The sequence below is a fragment of the Sinocyclocheilus anshuiensis genome, unplaced genomic scaffold (assembly GCF_001515605.1).
Source record: "Sinocyclocheilus anshuiensis isolate Anshui unplaced genomic scaffold, SAMN03320099.WGS_v1.1 scaffold352, whole genome shotgun sequence".
Taxonomy (NCBI): Eukaryota; Metazoa; Chordata; class Actinopteri; order Cypriniformes; family Cyprinidae; genus Sinocyclocheilus; species Sinocyclocheilus anshuiensis.
The window spans coordinates 296,763-320,463 of NW_015557093.1; the positions used below are offsets into that span (position 1 = coordinate 296,763).

General features: G+C 35.3%; 1 protein-coding gene across 2 annotated transcripts in view; it reads right to left on the reverse strand.

The window, feature by feature from the left end:
- Nucleotides 1–5,743: 5,743 nt before the first annotated feature.
- LOC107677371 (beta-1,4-galactosyltransferase 1-like) overlaps nt 5,744–23,701 on the reverse strand; it is a 19,216-nt gene continuing 1,258 nt past the window's right edge. Inside the window, exons 2-6 of one of the 2 annotated variants that reach the window (XM_016472251.1) lie at nt 21,922–22,157; nt 18,499–18,587; nt 10,735–10,857; nt 8,019–8,123; nt 5,744–7,742 (exon numbers count right to left, since the gene is read on the reverse strand). In XM_016472251.1, coding sequence (XP_016327737.1) covers nt 7,613–7,742; nt 8,019–8,123; nt 10,735–10,857; nt 18,499–18,587; nt 21,922–22,157 — 683 coding nt within the window. In that variant the 3' untranslated portion in view covers nt 5,744–7,612. Of the gene's footprint in view, nt 7,743–8,018; nt 8,124–10,734; nt 10,858–15,882; nt 16,071–18,498; nt 18,588–21,921; nt 22,158–23,701 lie in introns of both variants that reach the window. The other variant, XM_016472250.1, reaches the window with a different exon arrangement.

Genomic DNA, 23,701 nt, shown 5'->3' on the forward strand with positions numbered 1-23,701 from the left:
AGCATCCGCTGCAGAACCTCCAGAGGTGGCGGCATCCGCTGCAGAACCTCCAGAGGTGGCGGCATCCGCTTTTGAACTCACTGCCTGCCCTGTAACAGCCACAGAGGCCGTTCACGAACTCACAGACTGTCTTGTCATGGCCACGGAGGCCGTTCACGAACTCACTGTCTGCCCTGTCATGGCCATGGAGGCCGTTCTTGAACTCATAGTCTGCCCTGTCATGACTAAGAGGGCCGTCCATGAATTCACTGCCTGTCCTGCCTGTCTTGTTTGCTATAAGTAGCCATCATGTTGCCATTGTCTCTCATCGTGTATTGATGTTGTAACCCGCTGTTGGTGAGTCTAGTCTGTTCATGCCTCGTCAAGTCTGTTCAAGCCTGTTCATGTCAAGTCAAGCCTGTTCATGCCTCATCAAGTCTGTGTCTCTAGTCTTCGTTTATTGTTTGGATGTTTGGATTTCACCTTGTTTGAATAAACTGCACTTGGGTTCTCACTTCAACTCGCCTTCAGTGGACTGAATTCGTTACACCCTTTTCTGTATAAAGCAAGGGAAGGTGAATTTATTGACCAATAACCATCTACTACTCAACAGTCTTACAAATAAATACCTTAAAATGTTTTGTATCCATCAGGCCACCATTTCAATAAAACAACAAATGTAGCAATTACATTCTAATTATTTAATGTAAATGTAGTAAAATACAGTGATAATAAAGTACAAATCTAGCCATGTTTCCACAATGTTTTTTTTTCTAAATGATCATCTTTTTTTTCTCTTGTTCAATAAAACGTATGTAGTAAAAGTGTCACATGAAGACATCTCAAAACGATTGACAGAAATGAATCAAAATAACCAGCTCCAGAGTCCAGCTTTAGTATTTCTGCTAATTAAATGTAAAAAAAAAAATCTAATATTAAAACAAATTTTACTTGAAACTCATGGAAGAGAAAATTAATATAATGACGTTCTACTTAATAGCCAAATAAAAGGTGCATTAAAATAATTGCAATGTTATAACAATGTAAAACATCTTATATAGGCCACAGAGTCATCATGAATATACAGTACTGTGAATACTTTGAATAGAAAATGTGTCGTGTGTCTTTAGGTTTTGATTTTCTTCTAAATAACTTTCATAGTCCATGAAAAAGAAACAGCATTCAAGTTTCAAGTGATATAAAGGTAAGTACAGTAGATGACAAAACTTTCATTTTTGGGTGCACTATCCCTTTAAAAATTATTATTTGCTCTCATCTCGGATCACTGAATATCACAGATTATTCCAGGGAAAGAGTTAGATGTGCAGGACACATCAGTATAGGTGAGAGACTGCAAACGTTTCGCTCTTTCTCATCTGCCACTCTCTTCTGTGTCTGCATATTCCATGAATGTGCATTTAATGCTTCTCCCGGGGCCTGAGCCCAAGAGCAGTACTGAATCATGGGCCATGCATTCAGTGCCAATAAAAATAATCCCTGCCGAGGAAGGAGCATTAGCCAAACGCTCTCTCGCAAGAAGAGAAAACTCTGCTAAGTCTTAAATAACAAACACAAGCTTGACACTGATGACCCCGTTGTCTGAATGGATGGTGGCTTTCGTGGCTCTCTGTGCAGAGTCAGATTCTGAATATTGACCTTTAGTATACATCACAATCACGGTTCATCATCATTCGCTTGACATGATTTAATGGCAGGAAACCTCCCTGTTCCCTTAAAATTGCTTACATTTAGCGGATGGTGCTAAAATGGTCAATATATGCAATATATACTGTAAGAGCCAGAGGAACAGTATTACCTGCAGAACAGAGCTCTGAAAAGCTGCCGTCATGCTTTAGCTGGACATTTGCATGCACAAGCTGCAGCTGCACAGCCTCAGTTGTGGTCACTGGTCATATGCTTTCCAGAATCCTCTTCTTTCTCTTTCTCAAAGCGATTTTTGTTCGTCGTCCTCTTCACCCTCCTCCTCCTCCCCTCCCTGCTTGCCAGAGTCTTCTACATTCATCTGTAAAGTTACCGAAAAGCACAAACAGATGTCCCTCAACAAATTGGATACATCTCTGCTTCTAATTAGCTCTCACAAGGTTGGCTGGATCAAAGTCGGCTTGGCCTCTGCATTTACTGTTCTGCCAAACACAGGAGGAGCAAATCTGAACATGAAGAACTGATGTGGATTGTGTGGTTGATACCAGTGATCACAAACCCTAGAATTTTCATTTTATTTAATTTTCATTATCTTTACATACTATATAATAATACAGGATTTTGTCTATATGCTTTCCCTGAACTTCTCAGAGAACTTGACAAGCTTAGCAAGTTTGAATAATGTCACAGAAGTAAACGAGCAAGTGACGTCTTACCTTACTTATTGGGAGATAACATGAGAGATGATATGTTTCAGTGAATACTGTAATATTCAGCATAGACTCACGTTCATTCAAGTTTTTTGTGCTAACTAGCAGTAAGAGGTGATGAGTATTTCACGCGCGCTCCATGCTGAGTTTGAACTAACCAAATCACGATCAAATTTGCGATAAAATTGACATAATTTGAAAACTGTTCATTGCTTTAGCAAAATAACTTTAGAAAAAACAGACAAAATTCAAGTTATTTTCTTACAGTTAATTGCGTTTCTCCAAAAAAATTGACTCACTACTATACGACTCAAAAAAATATATTGATAGAGGAGTTCCTCATTCATCTGTTCTGCTTGTAAAAAAATATGACATGAAGGTTTTAGAGTAACTATTAAACTATTTAAAAGAATCAGAGTGATTTTTTGAATTAGTCATTTTGAATGATTCGTTCACGAATCACATGATTTAGTTTTCGAGTTCAACTCACTGATTCAACGATCCAGTTCCAGCGGTTGTCTTCCCGACGTGGAAAATAATCAGTGAATAATGACGTAAATTTTGCCATGATCCTTACACAAACCTATAACTACAAAAAGTTGTATGAACCACTTTTGTGTATCATTTATGGTTCTTTTGCAAAACAGCTCCATTCATGCCATTAGGGAGAGAAGAACAGCAAAGACTCTTCAGTGTTTTTCCACAGAAGAAAGAAATGCAAGTTTTAATTATTCCTTTAGAATCAACATTAACGTTCTTTCATTTTGCTATTCATGTTAATTATCCTGCGGCAAATCTGTGCCTTATTATTATACTGTGTTTCTGTTGACTGTGTATAACAATGTGATTATTTCGATGCCTAAAAGTGTCCTGCGGTTGGGAAGGGTGTTATGTACATAAAACACTGGTCTGGTTTGTCGGTTTCAGTGTTGACAGAGATGACAGAGAGTGTCCCTTCCTGGGAGAAGGGTCTGGCTGCAGCTTGGCGCTTGCACTCTCAGATGTGCATTCTCAGGCTTGCACTCTCAGACACTTGCACTTCCGAGCGCCAGCTGCAGCCAGACCCTTTTGCTTCCTGGTGCTCTGCAACTCAGTCGTCGTTGCTAAAACTTCCCTGTTGCAGTTTTTTTCCCCCTTGAATCAGGACTCAGCCTGCCTGGAATTCAGACAGGACATGTGGGCCTCAGAGGCCTCTGTATTTTAGGACATGACAGCCAGGTGGGTCTTTGTTTCCTGCAGCAGACGTTCAAGGTCACCTCACTTCCACACAGGAAAAAGAAATGCCTACTCATAGTCTGTTTATACCAGCATTAATATAGCTAACTTCATTGTAAATTTCAGGGACACGTCAACACTTTGTCAGATAACTTGATCATCCTCTGTCATGCAACCATAATTAATTTTCATGTTGGCTGTTTGGGAAAAAAATGGAATCAATCATTAGACATTTATAATAATAATAAAAATTGACTTGTGTCTGATCAGTAATAGTCTTGTCTGTCATCTGGCCCAACCCATTTTTTATAGTCTTGACAAATTAAACAATTCTCACACATATTTAATAAAGACAATTATGTAAGAATGCTCACGTTAGTGAGGCATCTGTGTTTTACCGGACACTGAGGAGAAGTGACTGCATCAAAACAGCTGGAGGAAAAGGAAATGATTCCCTTTGGACCTGACAAATATCCAAATCTAGTTGAAATGCCCTGGCTTATTTAAAATTACTTATTTAAAGTACATTTATCTATCACTTATTACAAAAGAAAATGAGTTATGTAAACAAATACATTTGGCCTGTGTATGAATAAAATAATAAAATTGCAACAAGCAAGAAATACCATAAATTATATTTTCTCTTCATACCAACATAGCTGCTCGTAAAATTCGCAAGACCAGTCCAGAGTGAAACATTTGTGTGTGTGTGTGTGTGTGTGTGTGAATGTGATTCTTGAGTGGTGTCTGTCAGGTTTTTAAGGCACCTTAACAGGATAATGATCTAAAGCAAATTTGAATAAACTTAGAGATAAAAACAAATATTTAGCCATAACTTTACATGCAGAAATGTGTCAACAGTGTCATCCACCTATATTTGAACTCTTGATGTGTAAACATTATAAAACGGCCAATTTGTTAATGTTACAAAGAAAACATTCCACTAATCGTGTGCTGTAATAGTGCCATGCGGCTGTAAAATGTCATTAAAAATCATTGTTCTTGTAAATGTTTGCAATTAGCTGTACTTAAACTATTATGTATTATATTACAATTATATATTACAATAATTAAATCAAAATCTAAATGTGTTCTCAGCGTTTTTATTATCATTAATGAAATACAATATATTTGAAATTAAATTAACCTAAATTTAAAGCAGTACAACCATCATGTAAAAAGTACTTCCGTTTAAATATCTTTATTTATCAGCACAACAGTAATGAGAATTCATATTATAGTAATAGAAATTTTGGGAAAATGTGCTAATTGTGTTTTTGCAACAGGTTTTTTTTTTTTTTAATTCTTTAGATTTTAGGGTGAAATATGAGCCACATGTGTTCTCGACAGGTCGGCCAGAGGCCATGCTGAGGCTGTTAAAAACATGGATCATTAATCTTGTCTTGCTGGTTTCTGTGCACTGAGGTGAACTAGTCTCTGGCAAGTTTGTTCACCAGGAAACACATTTGTCTCTCCAGGGCAGGGCAGACCTTGTGCAAACAGTGTTCTAATTCCCACTTCATTCTAGTCCTTAAGAATCCCCCAGTTAATTTGCCTTGAATAGTTAGCCAGATCAGCTGGGGATTTCATGTGGAATTGTACAGAAATGTTCTACACCTGTGATCATCGTTTAGCTAGAACAACCTGGAATTAAACACCCTAATGACAGGGGATGGCTTTTAACTTCAAATTCACTGTCATAATAGACTATTATTCTAACAAACACCTAAACATGCTACATGCAAAAATGTGTGTATAATGTTGTACATCATGCAAACAGCAGTGGAATCCCATGGATACACTCCACCCAAAAAACACTGAACTGAACATTAAAGGGGTCATATGATGTTGCTAAAAAGCACATTATTTTGTGTATTTGGTGTAATGAAATCTCAGTGGCAGCTAATGACATTCTCATTGGTAATAGCTCAACTTCACATACCGCCATGAGAAAACCAAAGCATGGCCTATCGTCTATCTTGACTTCCTGATAATGTTTTTTTTCTGGCACTGCTTCAATGTCAGTTATAAACAATATGGCAATACACAGCAATTCGGTGGGTTATCTGATTCAGAGATGAAATCATAAAAATGTTTATTTTAAACATAAGACAAAGTCTATCTATCCTTCCATTCATCCTTTTATGCTATATAACTATAGAGACAAAAACATTAGCTCTGAGTTAAGATCACATAAGTGGTTAGGTAAGATTTACTGGTTTGTGTGTATGGAAAGTTACAATAGCCAAGAAGCTATATTCTGCTGAAATGGCAATGATGGCTGCCTCTGGCCAAACATGTTACTGTCTTTTATTTCAAGTCACAACCCAAAAGCCGAGTTAAATCAAACAATTTAATTATTTAATTTCAAGAATTCTAAAATTGTGTTCATTGTTCACTGCATTACACTTAAGTAAGAGGAACATCAAAAATAGGAAACAAATAAGTTGTGTTGAAAACAACAGAGAAATCAAACGAAGAATTCAAAAAAGAAAATGAAAACTTAAAAATAAATTGAATTATGTGCTGGCTCTCAAACAAAGACCATTGTCTAAACAGATTTTAACCTCGCTTTAACTGACCTAAGAGGAAAAAAGGCTAAGATTATTTGCCAAAGCATTTGGTCTGAGAGACAGCATTAGCCGCTTATCCCTTCTGCTTGCGAGTGCTGTGCCATGTGGAGAGGTAGTTTTCTTTCCTGATGCAAAGGACTTTTTATAAGGCATTGGAGAGTTTTTAAGCTGGAAAGAAATTCTATGGGTCTTTTGGGGTGCTTGGCACAGAGGAAAAAAATTTGGCTGCATAACTTAAACATTCTGTACATAGTGTACGGGCTGTTAGTCGCCATCTTGAAAAGCACTTGAGCAAAACAGCCGACATACATTCATTTGCTTCGTCTGCATTTCGTCCCCTGACAGAGTTGAAAGGCATTTTTGGTTTCCACAATGACAGGTTTTAAAATAAAAAATCCTGTTTTCTTTGTTCAAAAGAATTTAAGAGGAGACCAGCACAAAAAAACAAACAAGTATCAACAGGTCAATTCAGCAAAGTTCTCAATGGCTTCATGTTTTCATTACAGTAGACAGCTTGAATATTCTTGTGCCCTTAATAACCAGCATAGATCTGAGAAATTCTCAATGCAATAAAGGACCGAGCAAATCCAAAAGCTTGACCTGATAATGCTGCATTTGACTGGATAGATTTGCAATAAAAAAAAATCAAATACAGCAAAGATAATGCACCAAACGGAAGGGAGGAAATTAATGTCTTTTAAGATGCAAGACTGCCACTTTGGCGTTCCAGCAAACATAATAATGGTCCGATACGCATCAAGCACTTGAGAATAAAAACCATGCAGGCCAATACATTCAGACATCTCGCCCCTAACAAAGAGAGATATAATTTAAAAGGCTCTGAAAGTACAAATAACCTGGTACAGCAACAAGATAATGAGATGCAATACGTAATAAAAGTAAACAAAAATGTGACAGCCCAAAAATGCCAGTTTGCTGGTATATGATTAGCCCTTGATTGGTAAATAGCCCCGATTTTTTGCATTGCTTAGCTTGCTGATTAACAAAATCGATCCTTTAAATATCCGCTTTCAAACACACAAACTAAATAATCCCATACACAGCAACTCACATACATTGTCCCACCACAAGGACATTTTCATCGACAATTCAGATCACTTTTAATATGCTGCTTCCATCGAATGGCTCATAATATAGTCTTTTTCCTCAGCAGAAGTGTCTGAGACAGAACAAGGTTGGCCCATCGCCTCGAGGACAACCTGAAACCCTTGTGTGTCTCCTTTAGCAGCCGAACAGTTCTGATTCACTGGGCAAAAGGAGTCCAGACCCCTGTGTTCACCATCACATGTGCAAAGATGGCAAAACATTTCTAAGTACTTACAAGTCTTTTTTGAAAAATATTGAATCCACTTTGAAAATTATCCATTTGACTTCATATATCAAGGCACATTTGGTTTTTCGACAGCCAGCGCTGCGGTTTCACTCAGTTTTATGTTGGTCTCTACGCAGGAATTATGGTTTTCCCACATCCACTGTGATTTTGGTGAATAGCTGGTCTTTCTCAATGTTAACAACGTTGTATGTTAATGAATTGATCCCATCGCTTGCCATTGTTTCCCTTGTGTGAGCTATTCGGTCAAACCTGTGACAGGAAATGACATAATTAACATTACTCAAAGCAGGACTGTTTATAACCTTGTACATATCGTAAACTAACTTAGATTTTTTTAATCGTTAAACAAATCTGGCATTCCTCTGACACCAGTGGTTATCAATCACTTTCAGTTCAGTGTACAGTATGTTACAAATGCATTTTTTCATCCCCACACAATTTCATCTTTTAAATATGGCAATGTATTGAGATTATCAGAGTGGTTAAACTTTTAAGCAGCCATAAAGCTGTAATATGTTCAAGTACCTCTGTGGATTGGGGTCGTTTTGTTTGTCTCGGTCGTGGCGGATCATCCTACATCTTCCAATGACTCCGTCAGGCCTTGATATAGACATGCCTTTGGAGGAAACCCTGTGAAAACATGCAGCTCGTATCAGTCCATAATTAATACATATGATTCAAAGTATAATGGTCGAGACAAATTATAAGTGGAAGACAACAACATTAGACCCCACTGAGACATTGAGTCATTTCATTTTTTGGTGAACTGTATCTTTAAAAAACCCAATAAACATGATAGATACTGATCTTTCCTAACTCATGAAGATACAAGCTAAACTTGTTTGATTGGAAATGCTGTTGCTTGACTTGCTAATGTCTTCTGAGTTTATAGCGTGTGACTGTCGGGTTCCACCAATCAGTGAGTTGCAGCGAGCAAATTGTGCCAAACGAACCCAGAGCTCCGCCCTCTCCCATGAAGCACCGCAAATGGTGTAATTGAGTCTCTCCATGCTCTTTTAAAACACTTAAATATTTGATATATATATATATATATATATATATATATATATATATGTATGTGTGCGCTTTAACAAAGACTTTTTTTAAAATCCATACTGGAAAAATGAATGGAAAAAATACTTCTGGAACCAGAGTAGCTGAAAAATGGGGATAGGCACCTGTTACATTCTATTCGGCACATTGTTCTGCAGTTGCTATGGTGTTGTGGGTGGTTGCGAATGCATTCTTTCGCCTGTTGTTTCAACTGCCAGGCAAAAGTCTTAAAGCGACAGTTCCCCCAGAAAAACACAATTCTGTCAGTTTAAGGGATCTATTACGTCTGTAGCACAAACAGCGCAAAATACATTTAGTCCCAAAGTTTAACTTTTAAGTGTAAGGGGTTTGTTCAGATAGCACAACCAGTATTCTTTGGCATTTCGAATATGAAAAGCAGTTTCCTGCTCTGCAAGTATTTTCTGTTTCCTGAATGTTCCACTGGAAAAACAATGCTGTAGCTGAGCAGCTGACAGATGCAAGTGTTCATGCGGATGATGCAACTCTCCTTTAAATAACAGTCGTGAAAGTCCCACAAAAAAAATACAAAAATAAAAATAAACACCACACGAGAATAAAGATGGCTGATGATAAGAGGTTTTATCTGCCATGTCCTTGCTGTTGGCAGAATGCTCTTTATCTCCCAACTGTTATGAACATAGAACCAGGGCATTTCAGTTATACTATGCTATTAAATTCAACTACATTACACTTCAAATGTTTGAGGTTGGTAAGATTTTAGAATTAAAAAAAAAGTATCTTTTGCTCGTCAAGACTGCATTTATTTAAGAATCCATTAAAAACAGAAATTTCTATTTTAGTTTTATATATTTTCTATATATTTAAATGTAATTTATTCCTATGAATTTTCATCATCATTACTCAAGTCTTCAGAATCACATGATCCTTCAGAAATCATTCTAATAATGGTGCTCAAGAAAGAGTTCTTCTTATTATTAGCATTGAAAACAGTTGTTCTTAATATTTTTGTTAATATTTTTTGCAATAATGTAAAAATTAGGGCTGTCAAACAATCACAATTAATTGCATCTAAAATAAAGGTTTGTTTACATTATATATACAGTATATTATGTATATATAAATACACACATACCTGTACATGTATATATTTTAAACATATTTATATATGTATGTATATATTTACATATATAAATATTTTATATAAAAATTTAACATTTTCCTTGAAAAAATAAATACAGTATGCATAAATACACACACATGTATATATGTTAATGTATGTATATTTTTATATTCATGTATAATTTATATAAATAAATATATAAATATAAATAATATAATACATATGCGTTATATATACGCAGTACACACATATTATGTAAACACAGACTTTTATTTTGGATGCATTTAATTGCAATTAATCATTTGACAGCCCTAGTAAAAATCCTAGATAAATAAAAGTATTAATTTCTTTCAAAAAGAACAAAATCGTACAGACCCCAATCATTTGAATGAGTGTATGTGCTCTATATCACATGCTTAAGCTTTCTGATTTTGCAGTGCCATGCTGACAGCACAGCAACAGGATGTGTGAGGCTTGAAATGGAACCCTCAGCTGAATTTACATTTCCGGTGTTTGCTAGATCAGAGGTTTCCTGCACTAGAAGACATACAAGAGCTGAGCTCTAGGATGAAAACCCATTAAACCGTGTTTTTCAATTTAAAGGAGCATTCACACTAGACTTCACACACGTATGTGGGTGTGCACAAATGTAAATGCAAGGAATACGTTTCACATTGTGATTTGCTGCCATTATTTTCTCACCCTCATGATGTTCCAAACTTGTTTGCCATTATTTTCAGTGAGCAATGATGTTTGAGATTGCTTCCAGAAAAAAAGCCTGTATCTCACAATTCTGACATTTTTTTTTTTTCAGTTCAGAGTTTATGTAAGGGGAAAAAGTCTGAATTGTGAGATAAAAAGTCACAATTACCTTTCTATTTTTTTATCCATGGCAGAAACGGTTTATAAGAATTTTAAACTGCTGTTGTGAAGATTTTCTAAAAACAAATTTATTTGTGTGTGTGTGCCACAGAAAAAAATAAACAAACAAACACTCAGCAGACGAGTCTAGAACAAAATGAGAGTGAGTAAATAATGACAGAATTGTCATTTTTGGGAGAAGCATTATTTTAAAAGTTATCTGACCTGTTAAATATGTCATCATCTTCTCCTCCCCAGCCCCAGTAGTTGTTTGGAAAGCCGTTGATCTTCAGATACTGTTCCTTGCTCAGGGATGACACACCACCAAAGTACTGTGCATATGGCAACCTGTTAGAAACGGACAGAGAGAGATAGAAACACTGAGGAACAGTTGCGTGTTGGGTGGCAGTTGCTACGTCAGGTGCAGAAGAAGTGCAGCATATAGCTTGGTTTTTCTCTGCAGGGAAATGACTGTTTCAATGACGGTGCACTAATGAGAACTGGCAGGGGGCTGAACTTGAGCCCATAAACATCTGCTGCCTCTGTGTTTTGCTGTAAGCCAGTTGGTCTTGTAAATTATCAGGTGGTGTCACTCCGACTAACCCAAACATGTGATGGTTGACAGTGATAACCATAGCAATAGTTGGCCGTCACGAAACATTGATGGCAGTTGAACCCGTTTGGTGTGAGATACTTTTGACCAAACTAAGAGCATCAGAGATTGTTGTCTATTATAATGTCTGATTCATTTAATTTATTAATTTATTAATAATTAAACAATTAATTAATAATAAATTACAGTGTCTTGTTACATAATAAAAAAAAATCACCAAAATGTATCTAATATTTGTACTGCTAAAAATGTATTTGTTAAACAGCAGGACCATTTCAAATTAAGTATGGAAGACTGTAAAATATTTTAAAAATATTTTAGACTATATTTTCTATTGTTTTATAGAGATCTCACTCAGAAGAGTTGTTTCTAGTCAAATACATACTTTAAATCTGAGCATACACTCTTAAAAATAAAGGTGCTTGAAAAGTTCTTCACAGCGATGCCACAGAAGAACCATTTTTGGTTCCACAAAGAACCATTCAGTCAAAGGTTCTTTAAAGAACCATCTCTTTCTTACCTTTTTATAATCTGAAGAACCTTCTTTCACCACAAAGAACCTTTTGTGAAACAGAAAGGTTCTTCAGATGTTAAGGTTCTTTATGAAACCATTTAGACAAATAGGTTCTTCTATGGCATTGTGAAGCACCTTTATTTTTAAGAGTTTAACTAGAAAAATTATAATAACTATCGAAATGTGGACTTTTCAAAGCTTGAAAATGTCATGATATTTTAAGGTTTTCCAGGACTGTGAGAAGCTAGTACTCCGAGTTGCTATTATTTGTTTCTCTAGCCCTCTAATAACTAGGGATGCACCGATACCATTTTTTTCAGAACCGATCCGATACCAACAATTCTGAGTATCAGCCGATACCGATACCAATCCACTGTTTTTTGTTTTTTTTAATCAATGTAGAATTTCTATACCTCAGTGTGGTGACCAGATCATCACTGTTTTGTGTGTTAAACACAATCTACTAAATATAGACAACTTTCTTTTTAAAGAAAAATAACAAATGAGTGCTCCGCATAGAAAAGTTCAAAGCACAAAGAGAAGAAATACTGATGCGTAGTATATTATATCTGTGCGATAGTTTATTATGCCTTTTCTTTTAACAGTTTACTGTGCACTCTTGGAGAGAGTTTCATTGTTTTGACTGTTGTAATCGAACAAGAATGCTGAATGGAGGATGACAGACAGCCGCAGTGGAGAGAAGTTTACGTGAACTTAAATTTAACGACTTAAATATTCATCTGTACCTCACATTAAACTATGGAACGTCTTCAGAACACTTGGAATATAGTGCACGAGAACTTTATGGTGCATTATGTTTTTTTGCCTTTCGTAGGGTTAACAATAACAGAATAGTATACGCAGAATATTGGATTTGGATCGGACTCGTCTGACCGATACCCGATCCGGCAGAAAATGCCAGTATCGGGAGCCGATACCGATACTAAATATCGGATCGGTGCATCCCTACTAATAACACTAAAAACACTAAAGAACAAAGCTTCAAACCAGCTTTAAAAAGAAATTTCAAATAAAATGATCATCTGATTCCGATTATAAGTAGTTGACGTTAAAATTACAGTTTCAGCAGTGTCTTGTGCTACATTGTGTTAAACTGTTACAGTAAATAAAAAATAAAATCTCATAGATCATAGATTACCCCATCCCTTCAACAACACCCCTCACTGCCTTCTAAAGAATGTTACCAAACCTGAACGTCAGCATATAACAACAAGACCACTTGAAGCTTCTACCACTTGAGTTGCTATTATTTGTTTCTCTGGCAACTCTTATAATACTAAAACAGATACGCAGATTTGCTATTCAAAACCTAATGTAAATCACTACACTTTAATTTCAATGAAAGAGCTGCCGAGGGTTTATGAATTGATGAAAAGAATATTTAATTAAATCATAAAAAACCATTAACTGACTTCAGAGAGCTGTGAACATGTGAATGTTTTGTTAAATTATTTAAATATTAACATTATATAATTGACTGAGAGGTGCTTTTGTCCCCATGTTCTGAAGCATGGATCACAAATTAATTTACATGAAATTTACATGGCCATTCTATATTGAGAATATTCAAAGCTAAACGATATGACACATTAGAAATTTTTTAGAAAGGAAATAAAAGATTAGGGAGAATCGATATATTATGAATAGCTTACTGCCATTGTGTAAATAATTTGTAATCTAAAAAAGGTAACTGTACTCTGATTATGAGCATTTTAAAATGTAATATAATCTAATTACAAGTACTACATTTTTGTAATCTGATTACGTAATCTAGATTACATGTAATCAGTAGTAAAAACTCAGCACTGGTGAATGGTAATATATCAATTAATTTTTGGGTGGACTATCCCTTTAGAAACTGCAAAGTCACGGCCAGGTAAAGTGAACGTGCATTCAAAATAACATTCAAAGTAACACAAAAATGCATAGAGAGGAAAACAAGTGCATTTACATACAATTCAAATTCAAACACAGGACAATTAGAGGAAAGCATGCAAAAGCATACTTTTTTTTTTTTAGACCAAAGGTCTGCCCAATCATCACAACATTCATTATCATTTTATTGCTATTTTTCTTACAACATACATTTCAGTTTCTACATAATTGTCTCTACACAAAGGTGTCTCTGTTTGAAATTAATGAGCAAACACTATCCTACTTCAGGTTCTGGCCCGCTCTCGTCCTACGTTCTTCCACACGGTAACTCTTGAAAATTACAAATTACATCCAGATGCTTTTGAAGTTCTGTGGGAAAAAAAGACGCTAGCAGTGGTGAACGGCGTAAAGACCTTACAAAAGAGCAACAACTGCTTCAGTGTGTGGGAGTTTAAAACCTAACCTTTATAATTTCCTCATTACACACTGTAAATACAAAAGGACACGTGAATGCACACACGCCTTCACATACATCATACTCATGTTACACGGAGCTTGTGCTGGAGGTCACTGGTACAAGCCGCTCCAACAAGCTATAGTTTCATTTCAGACAGACAGTTCAGCTCTTAATAGGCCCTAATGGGAATCATGTGTGACGTTGCTAGAATATTCCCATCCAAATACTGCTACTTTATCATTTGTCTGATGCTTTTATCTAAAGTGACTCACTTATTACAGGTCAAAATCCTGCTGGAGTAACCTAAGGTTTAAGGATATTCTGGATTAAATATGACCGGGTTAAATCCACAGCCAGGCCTGTTGTGGATTACCAATGAAAATAAAGTTGACTTGTTCCTCCGTACAAATTAATGAAAAACACATTTACGGCAATTTAACCCAAAATATTATTTTAAGAACAAAATGGTCATAGACCAACCACTGAGGGTCTGATCCTACAGCATTTGGATTTTTTTTTTTTCTTCACATTTTCACATCGAAGATCAGGACTACAGATATCTTAGACTCAAAGTACTGTGGTGGTACCATGGAAGATATAGGTGTCATTTGGTATGGAAATGAAAGATTACTATATTCATATACAGTATTTAGAACAGAGAGTTGTTTTATAGCTCTGTGACTGTATCCACTACCGTTACCAAGTTTGAAGTCAGTAATGGTTTTTAAAGAAGTCTCTTATGATCACAAAGGCTGCATTTATTTGATCAAAAATAAAAACATTAACATTGCAAAATATCATTACAATTTAAAATAACTGTTTTCTGTTTATAATATATATATTTTTAAATGTAATTTATTCATACTTTTCAGCATCATTACTCCAGCAGTCTTCAGTGTCACATGATCCTTCAGGAATCATTCTAATATGCTGATTTGCTGCTCAAGAAACATTTATCATTATAATCAATGTTGAAAACAGTTGTAAACCACAGTGCAAGACAATAAAATAATTTTTGCCAGAAAAAGAAAATGATTATATATTAAAGTCTATGTCAATTTTTGAAAACTCCAGTGAATTAAATACTTTTAAAATAAAAATAATTCATCTAACTGGATTATTGTCTTTTTATGTGAAACTCGATGCTTAGCATCAGTACAAACATAAATGGCTTCACTAAGGGCTTGTTTACACCTGGTCACTTCATGCGTTTTCTCTGATCGGTTATCTATCTGGTTTTTTAAAACGGTTCCATTTACACCAGGCCACATAAATGTGTCTCTGCAAAACGGATTTTAATCCTATCTTCAATGCCTGTGCTACATGCAAATTTAAAAGAGTAATTCACATCAACGAAAGTACTCACACATTTATTTTTTTAACACTTTGGGAGTAAAATTTACATATGTGGTTTCAACAACCAGATGCATTTACACTTGTCCAGTTTTGTCAGGAATGTGTCCCAGACCACCGCCTTAAGTGATTTGAGCAATCTGTCGTGAAAGCGTTTTGGAGGATATTTACACCTGGTCTTTTCAGAGAAAACGCATGAAGTGACCAGGTGTAAACAGTACATGAGACTCTAAGATCTAAACAGATGAGCTACAATCAGTCCCAACATGTAATTCTCATATAAATACTGTAATGCAGTCCTCCCCGCTGATATTCATGTATATACACCGCAGCATATAAATTTGCACATAGAGCCAACATAATACTCCTAGGAAATTCAGAGAATACCTTGATACCATGTTCAAACAAACCATGTTTGTTCCATACTAGCCTGTGTATTTAATTTGTTTTCCATAGAAATAGAAATATATTCTGGCTGGTGGCTGAAAATACACCATTAAGCCACACCATGAGACAACAGTCAACAAGGACCAGAAATACCTGAATCCAAACTTGTCCATAGACACAGACAGATGCCTGGGCTGATTATAGCACTTGTAGAAGTTGCGGTCATCCATTGGAATGAGGTCCACGTCGCTGAAGACAAAACAATCGTAGTCATACTCCTTCAGAGCCTCAGCGTAACCAATGTTGAGGAGTTTGGCACGGTTGAACGTATCCTCGCCGTCCTGTCATTAAGGAGAGAGAGGATGAGACAAAGCTGAAAAATACACATTTTATACAAATGAAATTGAAACGTATGAAAGGATGGTGGAAGAAATGTGTTAAAATGTCTATAAAGCAGTGTGATGTGTAGCATGACATTTTGTGCCATAGAGTCTTTGCTAGAGCGGGTAGGTATGTTTAAACTGATAAAATCAGCGCACTTGTGCTTGCTGTATGGGAGCACGTCACTGCTATCTGTTCAATCTTTCACAGCATGGCTGGCAGGTGGCAGGAGACATGAATGAGACAACAGACAAACACAGAACATCCGTAACACACACTTTCACAAAAAGCAAGAATACATGATCTGTAACATTCAGATTGGGCTGATATTGAAAGGAAATAATATCAGAGAAAATTATTTATTACAATATACACTTCCTTATAACGTTATCCATTAATTAAAAGTAGTAAAACAAAAAGCCATCCTTCCTACTGTAAATCAAATACAATCAAATTAGAATTTTCATGCAAATGATCAGTTGCTTTTGTTAATAAACTTCAATATTTAGCAAGAATTGATAGTGTGCGGGATTGCATCTTTTTATATTTTGGACTTGACAGTTTTGTTGGACCTTTTTTCCTACGCACCTATCGTTTTTTTCAGGTGTGCTGAGTTTGTGTTGATTATGCAAATGATGCTTAAAATAAAAAAATACAACAACACATATTTAAAAATTGGATTATTAAACAACATAATTGCCCATTATTAGAATTTGGTCAGAAAGTATTATAGTATTATATTGGTCTATTTTAATATTTATATTTCATCATTCGTAACAAAAATCCTACTAGTTCAATAAGAATAACAACTTTTTTACTGTATAAAAACTACTTTGTGTGGAAGTTGACATGAATTTCATACAATTCCTTGCATGACAGAAAAGCCATGTCTGACTACAGTAACTAATGAATTTTAGTTAAATATGCTATTTATTGTTACTACGATAAAGCCAATGTGGTATTATGTGGTATTTGTCACCACTGCCAAAAAGAAAGAAAGAAAGACAACTTTGAGCTTCTTCCTCTGTGGCTGTAGAAGATCTAAGTCTAATTATAAATATTTATTTTACAGCAGGGTTTCCTAAACTGGGGTTTGCAAATTGATGACAAAAATAATTTAATTATATTGTAAAATGTCAAATTAAAATATTAAAAATAAAAGAGCTGTGAGAACCATGCTAAATTACTGAAATATTAACTCAAGGGAACTTCATGCCAATATTTGTGGTCAAAAGGGTTTGGCTGAGAAAAAAGTTTGGGAAGCCCTGTTTCACAGTAATAAAAAGTTCCTTTGTGTTTTCAGTGGTGGTATCTATGGTTACCATGGTACATTTTTGCAAAGAAGATCCATGAAAGCCCAAATTTGACATTCCAAGGTGACTCATTTCCAACTGTCATTCAAATCTTTCCGCTGGCTTTGGGCCTTTGGCTCATGATTAATGGATGTGCTCCCTGTCTGGAGCCCACCTTTCCTCCCTCTGAAGAGCATCACTTGAGCTTGCGTAATGAAATTTAATGACGGCGGAGCCTCAGGAGCCCAGAGCTATCTGTTAACCCCCTTGCACCCAACAGAGAGAGTAGCAATCCTCTCTTTTATAACACACAGCAAACTCACACGAGCTGCACTGAAAGAACTGAGGTGCGCTTGTTCTAGTGGAGCAGACGACATCCATGACTGATTCAGAAGATGTGGCCTGCGCATTCAGAGCGAGACTTGGCTTTGAAGAACCAGATCGTCCTGTTCTTCGGCCATCTTTTGAGTTGACATAAAGCAGAGTTCTCACATGTCAACAACCAGATCTGATCGTCGGCCTGCAATGTGGTACTGGAGGATTCATTCACATTTTAGGGAGTAAAAAAAAAAAAAAAAGTAGACAAAAGGATTAAGACCCTTGAGGAATCAAAACACAAAGAACTGAAAGTGAAGAAGAGCTTCATTGTTCATATAAATAGCACAGATAGATGCAAACTTCTGAAAATAGGACAGTAGAGAAAATAAATAAAAGCTAATCAACAACAAAAAAAAGACTCTCATTATATTTAACTTCATTCAATAATTTCCTTTTGTGTTCAACAGAAAAATTAGCAGCATATGTCATAAGGGTGAGTAAATAATTATAAAACTGCCATTTTTGGATTACTTTTCACCAGTAAATAAATAGATAACTTTTAAAAAGTCACACGTCTTCTAAAAAGATTAGATGAAGTGATCAAATTACATTTTTGCAAGACAAAACAGCTATTTTTGGCACAGAACTGCCATCCATGGGAAAATTAGGAACTTGAGAGAGTGAGAGACAGAGGGCAGAGAAAGAGAAAGAGAGAGAAAATAAGGAAGGAAATGGTAACCCACAAATAGAAAACAGATAATCAAGAAGCCAACATTACCATTCGTCAGATGCAGCCAGTGAAGCGTAGTGTGATTGGCCAGAGAAAGAGCAAGCAGACGTCTCACCTTTTCCCAAGCGCAAGGGCCTCTGATGCGCATAAAAGGGGTTCGGTTTGAACAGGAAGAAGGGAAGGAATGTAGGATGGAAGGGTGAAAAAATAAATGCAAGGTGCAGAGAAAAGAAGGGGGTGGCAAAGAGAGCAAGAGAATAATTAGTAAGGACGATCAAGTAACACTTTAGAGAAGACACAATCAGAGAAGACTGCTGACAGGTCCAAGACCTTCTTGGCGAGCACATTTGGATGCTTTTAGTGCAAAGCCGCACTGAACGATACACATTAGTCTTTTCGTTTACTTGGAAAATTCCCAAACCACTGATAACTGGCTGTTTGAAATGGATTCGATGAAGACATCTGTTCTCTGAGAGTCCCAAATAAAGGGGAGACAAGAACTGCAGCACTACGTCTCACCTCGTTCCAGTCTGTAATGTCATGGGCATTTACTGAATGACGACAACAGGCTGCTCAACTTTTTTTGAAAGGACGCCCAGCCTCAAACAGCAGCTGTCTCTACCACAGTCTGGGGAAACTACTGTGTAATGTACCTCGGTTTAGCACTGATTAGCTGTACTTTTTTCTGATGGCGAGGAATAGCTGAAGAGTTCCCAAACTCAAAGATGCAACAAGATATTTAGTATTATAGTGATCAAATGTAAATTAATGTAAAAAAACATTATTCACACTATTTTGTTCTGCTCTTACGCATGAAGCTTGACACTGTGTACTGCATAATGGCATGCCATGTTTCTCATTTGTAAGTTGCTTTGGATAAAACTAAAAGCATCTGCTACAATACTAAATGTAAATGTACATGGCATGTCTTCCTCTATATAGGGATGTCAAAAGTACTTTTGTGCAGTATCAGTTAACCAGTATCAATTTTCCTTACAAGCATGCTTGTAATTATCAAACTTACACAGCACCAAATCAGTATTTATGCATTTTATATCAATTAAAAGGTAACACTTTACTATAAGGTTCCATTTGTTAATAATATTTAATGCATTAACTAAAATTAACTTACAATGAGCAATGTATTTGCTACAGTATATATTAGGGATGTAACGATTAACCGCGAGTCGGTTGAAAATCGATTCAAATATGTGACGATTCAAATCGGTTGAGATGCTAAACAAATCGCGATTCATTTAGGGGTAGGAATTTATATGAATCCATGTCTGAGGGGAACTTACCGTCTTTAGAAAAGTTTAGATGGTATTTTTTCTTTTCATCTTGCCTCTGTATAATGCATATTAAAGTTCATAAGTGCAGCGCTGCTTTGTTTACAGCGGAAACCAAGAAACGCTTTAAGCGCCACCTGCTGGCAGAGAGTGAATCTGCGTCTCATTCAGCTCTTCTGCTGTTTCTGTTTCATGCAGATATTTTTATGTATAGTTTCACAAAACTGAAGTCAAACCATTATGTTTTTGCTTCAAATTTCGAAATTATACAATCCAATTTAGATTAAAGACTGCTCATGTTGCATGTATGCAGCATCTTTTTTTGGATCATGATTCAAATGCAGTGGTTGCCTCTAATTTTAAATGGAAAGAGCACAGACAAAGCATTATTTTGTTTATATGAAGAGATTTATTTTATTTGTGTTACTTATTTATTTGATTTGGGGCTTGTTTTAAAATTTCAATGTAGTTTTGTTATTTACATTTACATTATATTTAAATTTTGTCATTTAGCAGACGCTTTCATCTAAAGCGACTTACAAATGACGACAATAGAAGCAATCAAAACCAACAAAAGAGCAATAATATGCAAGTGCTATATTAGTATATTATTATGGTGTTATATTTCAATTTCACAAAGAAATGTGCTGCAGTTTGTCCAAGCAATAATAAAAGGACACATTTAATTTATAATTTGTCTTAAATCTCATTTTGTAAAAAAAAAAAATCGTGAATCGAATCGTGAGTTGAGTGAATCGTTACATCCCTAGTATATATTAATCTGTCTTAATGTCCGTAAAAACTACAGCTGTTCATTGTTAGTCCACGTTAGCTCAGGTCCATTAAATATTTTAATAATGTATTAGTTTATGTATATATAAAAAAAAATAATAAATGCTTTTGAGGTATTTTTCATTGTTAGTTTATAATGTTATAATGTTACGTTATAATGTTAACAAATGGAACCTTATTATAAAGGGTTACCAATTAAAACGAGTGACTTATTTTAAACAATTAATGGAAATGTATTTACCAAACAGATAATGGAAGTTTACATGTAGGCTAAATAAAATGTATTTACTAAATTAAAAATATGAAAATAATGGAGGAAACGCGTTCAATAGGATATTAGTATTTGCTGTAGAAGTTAAATTGATGTTGAGAATCATCTATGGAAATATGTACATTTAAATAAATGTATTTATTTAATGTAAAGAAAGTAATTAAGGAAATTAAAAACGTGTTCAGTTGGATATTAGTTTTTGATGTAGTAGCTAAATGGATTTCTAGAATCACTTATGCAAAAATTTACATCTAAATAAATTCAATTTACAAAAAAAAATACTAATAATTTGGGAATTTAAAAAGGTGTTCAGTTGGATTTTAGTTTTGATGTGGTAAGACTATGCTGACTGACTTCTCAATCAGCTTTTGTTATACTCTTACCAATGAAGTTTGGTACTGTGTACTGCATAATGTTCCTCATTTGTACGTTTCTTTGGATAAAAGTTTCTGCCACAATAGTAAATGTAAACGTCTTCCTCAATGTAGGGATGTTAAAAATACTGGTACTTCCGTACAGTATGAGTTAACCAGTATCAATCAATTTTAATTACAAGCATGTTTGAAATTGTGAACAACCATGTTTGTGAGCTACATCACTCAAAATGGCCAATGAAAGAGAAAAGAGGACTTAGCAAAACACATGCCAAACTTCTTGCCCCAGCACGCCCCGCGTAACAGAGAGTTTACATTCCAGATAACAAAAGGGAGTAGACAATGTAGATTAAAAGTAGAAGGATATTACAAAACACAGCTTTTAAGAAGCACTCATCATCACTGATAGCAAACACTGAGCTCAAATATTTCAAGATACAGTATACTTTACAAACTGACAAGAGCATTTAAATAAAGTCAAGCAGCCACTGATGTTTGCCTTGCTTTATCTGAACCATCAAAGTTTTCAAGAGAACAATGGGTAAAGCCACATTATACACTTGCATCTGATCAGGCTTCAATTTAAGAGGAAATAAATGCTTTTTCAACAAACAAGCAGAGATATTTAACCCCCAACTCAATGATAACATCAAAGTGCACCACAGGCCTTTGAACATTTCTGCAATTGCAGATTAAGAACTCGCAGATCAAAGATTGCAAAAGTGTTATTGCACTGCTGACAAACCTGATTGATGACATAGATGCCATAGTCCAGTTGCTGGCGCTGTAGGATGGGGTGTAGATAATACAGCCAGTACTTCAGGTGCTCATCGCGGTGCCTGAAGGGGATGATGATTGCCACCTTCTGCTGGGCGATGCATTCTGTGGGTTTAAACCGTCCACCGGGCTGCAACGCTTGGTTCTCTGACCTCACCAGGTCTAAGGTGACCGGGTCAGAAAACTCAACCCGAAGCGGACCCACTAGAAGAAACAAAACACAAATTACATGCTTTATTATGGAGACATAAAACATATTTTTTAAAAAGCAAAATAATCCATTGAATAATCCAGACTATTAAAAACCAACCAAGTGCTACTTTGTGTCTTAAAGTAAACCATCTCTCCTTAGAGAACTCATTATTATTCAACGCACTAAGGTGTATCCAATTACATTATCATACTACTGTTGCTACAAGCAGCAGTGTCAATGTTGTCTGACAAATGAGAAAGATAGCCGAGACAAAATAACTGTGTAACACAAAGCTCCTCGGCCAATTTTTCCATTACGACACAGGGCTTCAGTGAAGCTAATGAATCAGCATCAGTAGATAACGTGAAAACTACCATAACACTCATGCAAGAGAGATGAATTCGCTGTATTTTCAACAGAAAGTTACAGAGAGGGGTAAATGTTAACATCTAGAGTCACGGCAGCTGTAAAAACATGCTTTTGTTTTTGGAATCTGGACAGAGGGAACACAAAGTGACAGGTCACATCATTTATAACAACCACACATTTTCTCAGAAATACTACACTGTGCTGAATCATAATACACTGGCAAAATGTAAACTCGTATGTGGATTTGTTATACGAAGAATATTTATTTAAAAACAACCAATCTAGAACAGCCAAGATGGACAAAAATGGGTGAATTTAAAACTGTCCAGGCATATTTAACCCCAAAATCAATTGGGAAAATATGTATATTTTGAATAAAGAAAGTGAAGCCTGTTTTTTCAGTTGTAGTCATCATTTCACAATACAAAAACAATTAATGGTCCTTTTACATAGGCTTCATTTTGTTTATGCAAAATGTCTACTTTTGTGATACTCGCCAACTAAATAGACAAGCACATAAAATGAGGGGAAAAAAAGATCATCAGTTAAATGTACATTTAAAAAGTTAAACTAAAATTTGTGCATATCAGTCAAAAGTTTGAAAGAATCGTTAAGATGTTTAAATGTATTTGAAAATGGTTTCTTATGCTTAATGCTTTTTTCAGTGTTCTCTGATTAATCGAAAGCTCAAAAGAACAACATTTATTTGAAATAGAAATGTATGTAACATTGTCTTTACTGTCAATTTTGATCAATTTAATGCATGCTTGTTGATTAAAAGTATTTTTTTCATCTTACTTATTCCAAACTGTTCCAAATTCTAGTGTACTACTAGTGTATCATGGTTATTAAGCAGCAAAAACTGTTTTCTACATTGATAATAATAAGAAATGTTTCCTGAGCACCAAATCAGCAAAAATAGAAAAGAGGTATTACACACACATATATACATATATATATATATATATATATTAGTGCTGTCAAATCCAAAATAAAAGTTTTTGTTTACATAATATGTGTGTGTATTGTGTATATTTATTATGTATATATAGATACACACACATACGGCATATATTTTGAAAATATTTACATGTATTTACATGTATAAATTTATATTCATATAATTTATATTATATATAAATATATTTAATATATAAACATAACATATTTTTCTGAAATATATATA